Consider the following 7,769-nt stretch of genomic DNA (forward strand, 5'->3'; position numbering starts at 1 on the left):
GATTTAGAGTTTATTCTAGGTATCGTGATGAGACCTTTACTTGAAGATCTAAGGAATCAGACTGACGTGTTCAGCGAGGGTGTCAGCAAGTAGGGCGATTTAATTCATAGATTTATAAACAATAAGAAATATTTTAAAATCAATTAGTTATGCCAACTTTGACTGGATCGATGATATGCCAGAAGAGTGAACCCCCCCACACATACACACAAAAAATGGATTAATTTGTATTACAGGTAAGCAGTGAGGGTGGTCATGAAATTGAATAAGTGCTAGAAAAAAAAAGTCTACAAGCTATGACCAACTCATAGCCAGGGTTGAGACTTATACCACAGGGTCACATGATAAACCTAAATCTATTCCGCGTACAGATAGGAACCTAAAACTATTCTGCATAGAGACACACTCACTGAACGATAGCAATGTCATTTGTGCTTTTTATTTCTTTTAAATCGAGAGGTTTAAGTCTGTAATCATGTTATGTCTCATCTAAATAGCAAGCGTAGTAAACAGAAAAGTTGCTCTTCCTATTATCCAGCTCTTTCCTTCAAACCACATAAAACTTACTGTTCTGTTGTTTGTCACTTTGCGTAATTTGTACTTAAATTTAGCCAAAGTGTGTTTAGTCTGTTTACTTCTAGTTTATCCACTAAAGGGATTCTGAAAAATCATTGATCAAGGAAGTAATCCACCTCATTCGTGTTTATTACACCTGCTATCACATTTCAAATGTTCTTAAAGCAGATACGCAGAGCCATGGCCTCACTTCGTTTATAAATGCCTTGAGACCTCAAGAATGGCACAGGAATAGTTTTAAGCATTAACAATAAATCTAATATAGTAACTTTTACGATTAAAGTGATTTATATAGGTAGCGGTCTGAGTGAATGACTTTGACGTCCATAACATCATAACAGGAAGTCTATCGGTCTCATCGCCGTTTCCGCTATACTAAAACACAGAGCTGACTGCAACTCCGATCTTCCATTTTGAGCTAATTTATCGCCATGCCACATAAATGTGTTGCTGGCCGGTGCAGCAACACGACAGAAGGCGGATTTATGTTGCATTCATGGCCCAGGAATGTTCAAACTGCAAAGATTTGGACGCGTTTTGTGAGAAATTCATGGACACATTGGGCGCCTACGAAGTGGCGTCTCCTCTGCTCTGCACATTTTACTGAAGACTCGTACGAGACCTCTGATCTGTTGAGGAGCGTTGGCTATAAGCCCATATTGAAAGAGGGTGCAGTATTAACAATTAAAGAAAAATAAAACAATAACAGGAAAGTATTTATTTTATTTTTTTAAAGTGAGTTCAGTTGCACCAGTCCTCCTGGAACGTGAGCCAAGGGTTGTTGCTAAAACCCAGGATGGAACGGGACATATCGCTCAGGCAGTGACCTCCCCGCGGTTGTTGCTAAAACCGGTGACATCCCGTTCCGTCCCGGATTTTAGTAATTGCCTGAGCCGTGCAGTAATGGCGGAATACACAGTATGGAGAGAATGAGTGGAGCAGTCGTCTGAATTCTAAACTGGATATCGCTGCCATCTCGCCCTTATGTGGAAGAAGCGAATGAACAGAGAACTGAATGAACAACTGAAAGTCAGACTGTTTCAAAACAATCAGTCACAAGATCGGCCTTCAAGAAGCGAGAACACAGATGGGTAAGCTCCGACTCTCATTTGCTTAAAAAAACAACAAAACCCGTTGTTTACCTGCATTTAGATTAATACCTGTAACTTGTATTGTGTGTTTAAGTTAGCGGTATAAGATTATTTAATTTGCTTCAGAATGTGATTGTCTCAGTTCATCTGATTATTTAATTAGCCTTTTACGTTTTATCAGTGAAAATGCATGCATGTACATGTATGTTGCATAAGTTATAACACCTATCCTGTTTTAATGAGAGTCAACCCACAATCAGTGAAGTCAAATCAGTCTTAGTTGAGCGAGTTGGTAACAGGATTTCTTACTTTCACTGTAAATTTTTATTTATATGACTTTGGTCTATAGCTGTAAAAGGCCTCGGTCTTAAAACTGGTTACTGCTGTGACGTCACGCGCTCAGGGCTGGCTGGATCAGCGGGGCAGCTCCAATCCCAACTTTGTGGTCAAGTTTAACTCTCAAATATATATATTTTTTATTCCCATTTATGCAGCATACAAGAGTCAAGGATGGAGATACTATCCACTCAGAAATTTATTTAAAAATAAAGGTTCTGCGTATCTGCTTTAAGTTAAGCACTGCTGATGATGTGATTATGTGATATGCATGCATCAGAGAAGCGGGATTAAATCAATTTACCTCATTGCACACCAGAGGTGTTTCACTCTGTGTAACCCTCTGACATGGCTGTCAACAGTTAATTTACAGGCTGAGCGAGAAAGAAATCAGCCTCAACTTCAGAGCATTCTGTGGTTTTCTTTCCCCATTACAACCTATTGTTCTTGGTGCCAAAAAAAAAAAAATCCGCATCAAGTCATGTGTTAATAGCAAATTACATTACTTTACAATACATTACATGGCATTTACTAGCAGACGATCTTATCCACAGCGACATACAATGAGTGCAAAAGTCAGGTACACAAACACTAAAAAATGATTTGTTGTTTTAACTTAAAAAAAGTTAGTGTCCAGGCTGCTTTAAAATTTTGAGCTCATTGAAATTAACATAGTAAGTTAACGCAATGAGGCAAACAATTTAACTTACTATATGAATTTCAATGAACTCAGAATTTTAAGGCAGCCCGGACACTAACTTTAAGTTAAAACAACAAATCATTTTTTTTTTTTTACAGTGAAGTGCTGAACTTCTAGGCAAGAAAGTTCTACACTCTTAGAAAACAAAGTACATTATTGTACCTTTAGGGGTACAATGGCTTGTCATTGAGGCAGTACCCTCTAAGGTACTTATTTGGACCATTTATATACTGCTTGGGAACATATATGTCACTTTTTGACCCTAAAAAGGTACACATAGTTACCTTGAAGTCCAATAATGAGCCCCAGGGGGTACATTAGTGTACTGTAGCTTGTACCTTGGGGGACAGAAATGGACTCCTACTGTACCCCTATTTCTGACAGTGTCGTGCCAGCTGAACAAGTGACAGTGCCAACTGAATCAAGTTTGTTAATATTAAGTGTAATATTCTGTTGAAGTACCAACACTCAGCAAACAGCCAAGGAAAACAATTCAACCATAAAAACTACAATTAAATAGAGAAAAATACAAGAGTACTCTGAGAGCACAATATCCCCCAATGGCAACTATGCCATAACTGTGATAAAATGCGACTGAATTAAACAAAATTGCAATATGCATATTACCGACATATAACAAAGAATCTTGTCACGTTTCATGAAATTCTTTCAAAAATTGTGAGAGGAGGGGGTGTCGTGGCTCAGGTGGATAAGGCGCCACACCATAAATCCGGGGACCCAGGTTCGATTCCGACCTGAGGTCATTTCCCGATCCCTTCCCGTCTCTCTTTCCCCTGCTCATTTCCTGTCTCGACACTGTCCTATCCAATAAAGGTGAAAAAAGCCCAAAAAATATCTTTAAAAAAAAAATTGTGAGAGGAGTTGATTTCAGAAGGTGAGGACCCTTCCTGGGACGGACGAACATCACCATGACATAATCCCCCTTCGGGCCTTTCGGCCAGTGGGGGATAATAAAAATTATGAAGGAAGTTGATTTCAGAAAGCAAGCACACCTTGATGAAATTGCCAAAGTACAAGTTTGTTCATAATCAACGGCATAACTCTGGTAAAATTTGCCCAAATTAAATGAAGTTTCAATCTACGTATAACTCTCATATAACAAAGCCTTTTGCCAAGTTTGGCGAAATTCCTCCACAAATTGTGAGAGGAGCTGATTTCAGAAGAACGTACACCCTCATGAAACTGTCAAAGTACAAGTTATTTAATCAAGGGTCAAAACTCTGGGAAAATTTTCACAAACGAAATTAAATCACAATATGCGTATTACCGTCATATAACAAGGCCTTTTGCCAAGCTTCGAGAAATTCGTCCACAAATTGTGAGCAGTTGATTTCAGAAGGCGAGCACACCTTCATGAAATTGTGAAAGTACAAGCTTGTTAATCAAGGGCCACAACTCTGGTAAACTGTGACCCAATTTAACGAAATTAAAATATGCATATTACCGATGTATAACAAAGAATCCTGACAAGTTTCGTGAAATTCCTCCAAAAATTGAGAGGAGTTGATTTCAGAAGGTGAGCACCCTTCCCGGTACGGATGGACGGATAGACAGACAGAAATCACCACAACATAATCCCCCTTTGGGCCTTTCGGCCAGTGGGGGATAAAAACTCAAACAGCTAACCTCAGGCTAGACAGTACACAGCCTGGGTTGGTCGCTGTCTAGTACAAATAACTGTTGTAATATGGATGCCAAGAATTCAGATCGTTTTAAATGCGTTTCACCCTTGAAAAAGTGTTACACATGAATTGTGAATGTTTTGCTGAGCATCCATGGCTGTAGCAAGCCTTTCAAGGGATAGACATAACTATGCATCACTCTAGCATCATGCAGTAATATACAATTGAACATGTCCCACAACATAATCATCAGCCAAAAGTTTGGACACCCCCTACTCATTCATAGTTTTTTTTTTGTATTTGGACTATCTTCTCCATTGTAGAACAATACTGAAGATATCAAAACTTTGAAATAACAGATGGAACATATATGGAGTTGTGTAGTAAACAAAAAAGTAAAAAAAAAAGCCCAAGTATTTCATATTTTAGATTCTTCAAAGCATCCAGCGTCTACCTTGATGACTACACACTATTGGCGTTATCTTAACCAGCTTCATGAGGGAGTCACCTGGAATGCTTTTCAATTAACAGGTGCCTCGTCAAAAGTTAATTAGTGCAATTTCTTGCCTTCTTAATGCGTTTGAGATCAAACGGTAAATAGTAAATAATAAAAACACAGTAAATAGCCCGATTCCACAACTGTAGTAATCCATATTATGTCAAGAAGCGCTCAGCTAAGTAAAGAGAAACGACATCCATCATTACTTTAAGACATGAAGTGACTTTTAATTAATACAAATAAAGAAAAACCATGGAATTAGAAGGTGCGTCCAAACTTTTGACTGGTACTATAAAGTAATGTGCAATCGATGCTTCTTGTTTTTAAATCCACGAAACAGACTTGCCTACAGCCTGAAGTAAACAACATTAAGAATGAAAACAGGAAAAGCTTTGCACATATGTGATAAGGTCCAAGGGGAAGCTTAAAAGGTACCGTAATGATCTCAGTCTGCCTCAGCATCTACACACAGCCTCCAAGCTACAGTGTCAGTTTGTCACTGTTTGCGCTGACCAGATGTTAACAGGCCTGTACATTAATGACACATCGTTAGACTCACAAACACATTTAACAAGGCACTCGTTTAACAGAAAAAGGCGAGAAAGTTCAGGGATTGCTCGATTCTCTCCCACAGACGTCTGCTCCAGAAACGAGCTGGGATTTTACTCCTTTGTTTGGATGGAAAGAAAACTGGGTTTGTACTGAAGTACTGCACATAAGCGTGTGTTTAACAGTGAGTGAGTGTGTCTGTGCATACTCATGCTAAAGACAGAGAGAGAGAGAGAGAGAGAGAGAGAGAGAGAGAGTGTATAAAGACATCGTTAAACAGGGACTCACCACGTCGGACTCCTCACTGGTTGAGAGGTACATGTCTGTGTATTGCCAGTGTATGTGTGTGTGTATATGTGTGAGTGCGAGGAAGATAGTGAACTACTCCACCCAGAAACTTTTCAGACAGGCCCAGAAGGAGGAGGAGAGAAAAGGGATCGAGCCTCTCTCCCACATTTGGGGGCTGTGCTTCAACCACTTTTTCTTTTCCTCTCTGCAGCTGCATGTAAGAAGTGCTGCATGCTGTGCTCTATGACTTGCTGTGGTCTTTTAATTTTTTTTTTTTTTTATTTACCTACGTAAAATCTTAAAACATACCCCCCCACCCCGTCTCTCTCTCTCTATATCGCTCCCCCTGTCACTTAACAGTGCTTATTTCCCATGCCCTGAAAACACACACACACACACACACACACACACACACACACACACACACACACACACACACACACACACACAAAATTTAAGCCCAGAAAATTCCAGAATATACTAAAAGCAGCTGCACTAGCACACGCGAGTATGTGTGTGTGGCCATGTACTGTATGTAGTGTGTGATAAAAGCAAAGTCAATGCTGGAAAAGTCTCTGTCAAGGCAGAGTTCTTGAAAAACAAGTGCATCAACCTTTATGTAAATCTTATTCATTAACCCAAAAGCAACATTCAGAGCGATGACGAAATATATATAATTGCACCTGCATCAAACAGGATACGACATCACCCTTCACACACTGCACAGAGCACGTGGATAACATGTGTGCCCCTGGTCGTACACCACGGTCATATATCCTTACAGGACCTCACAGACCATGTGGAAAATCTGTTTTAAATAACACTTAAAAGCTTTACGGTACAGGACCAGAAACTGAGATACCGGAAGACGACGTGGCCGTGTTCAACCAGTGATGAGGAAAACTCTGGAAGTGCTTGAGAGAAGGCACAGGTGATGAGAGAGGAGCAAGCAAAAGAACACGATGAAATTCAAATAGGGTACTTTTACCCAACTGCATTTACCATACAGGAAAATCACACATCGCCTAAACCGAACATAAAAACTGGATAATCAGCAAAAGTTGAAAATGTTCCAAATCCATTTACAATACTCTCACACTGACCCGAAAGCACTGAAAGGCCGATGCCACTAAAATGTGCTGATCGGGCTCAGGTTCATCAGAGTTCTGTGCCAACTACTGAGAAAACCAGCTCCTCAGAACATGCTGCAATTAAGAAAATGGCACCAAACACATAACTCACTCACTCACTGTCAGTAAGTGTTTTATCCTGGTCAGGGTGGCAGTAGGTCCGGTGCCTATCCTGGGAACACTGTGCATGAGGCGGGAGTACACCCTGAATGGGATGCCAGTCCATTGCAGGGATTAGCACATAATCAAAAGAACTAATATGTAATAAACAAGCAAATGTAAGTAAAAGTGAGTAAATAGCTTGAGTTTGCAACCTAAATGGTTTCTTTATAAATTATTTCAGTATTAATATTTCAATAACTCATATTTATTAGTACAAGTACGGAGGTGATTATAGGAAATTGCGCGCGCTGATTGATCGAGAGATTCGGATTATTTCTCAATAATCACCTCGAGCGACTCGGCAAAATGGCGGCCAAGCACTTTGTCACTGTAAGTGAGGAAGAATTACGAATTATGAAAGAAAATGCTGTTCCTAAAAGCACTAAAGATGCTACAAAGTTTGGTCTAAAACTATTAAAGGTAAGGTGGAGTTGTGATTTATTTTATCAATTTCAAAACAAAGTATTTTATGTTACCTGGCGTAGATAAGTGACACAAGTCTGTGCAAATTACATTTATATGCTGCTTTTGAAGATTGAAATTAATGACTTTTTTATGTCAAATCAAACAATAGAAATTGAACCATGTGTATAATATTTACAACAATAACTCCCCTGAATGTGTGGCATGGTGGTGTAGTGGTTAGCGCTGTCGCCTCACAGCAAGAAGGTCCGGGTTCGAGCCCCGTGGCCGGCGAGGGCCTTTCTGTGCGGAGTTTGCATGTTCTCCCCGTGTCCGCGTGGGTTTCCTCCGGGTGCTCCGGTTTCCCCCACAGTCCAAAGACATGCAGGTTAG

The 7,769-nt window shown here is 39.9% G+C and overlaps 1 protein-coding gene across 1 annotated transcript in view; it reads right to left on the minus strand.

Annotated features, from left to right (window-relative positions):
* Positions 1–5,749, minus strand: part of cacnb2a (calcium channel, voltage-dependent, beta 2a) — a 78,260-nt gene extending 72,511 nt beyond the window's left edge. The window contains exon 1 of the mRNA XM_060932826.1: positions 5,683–5,749. Coding sequence (XP_060788809.1) covers positions 5,683–5,715 — 33 coding nt within the window. The 5' untranslated portion in view covers positions 5,716–5,749. The remainder of the gene's footprint in view (positions 1–5,682) is intronic.
* Positions 5,750–7,769: the final 2,020 nt, after the last annotated feature.

Source organism: Neoarius graeffei, chromosome 1 (genome assembly GCF_027579695.1).
Source record: "Neoarius graeffei isolate fNeoGra1 chromosome 1, fNeoGra1.pri, whole genome shotgun sequence".
Taxonomy (NCBI): Eukaryota; Metazoa; Chordata; class Actinopteri; order Siluriformes; family Ariidae; genus Neoarius; species Neoarius graeffei.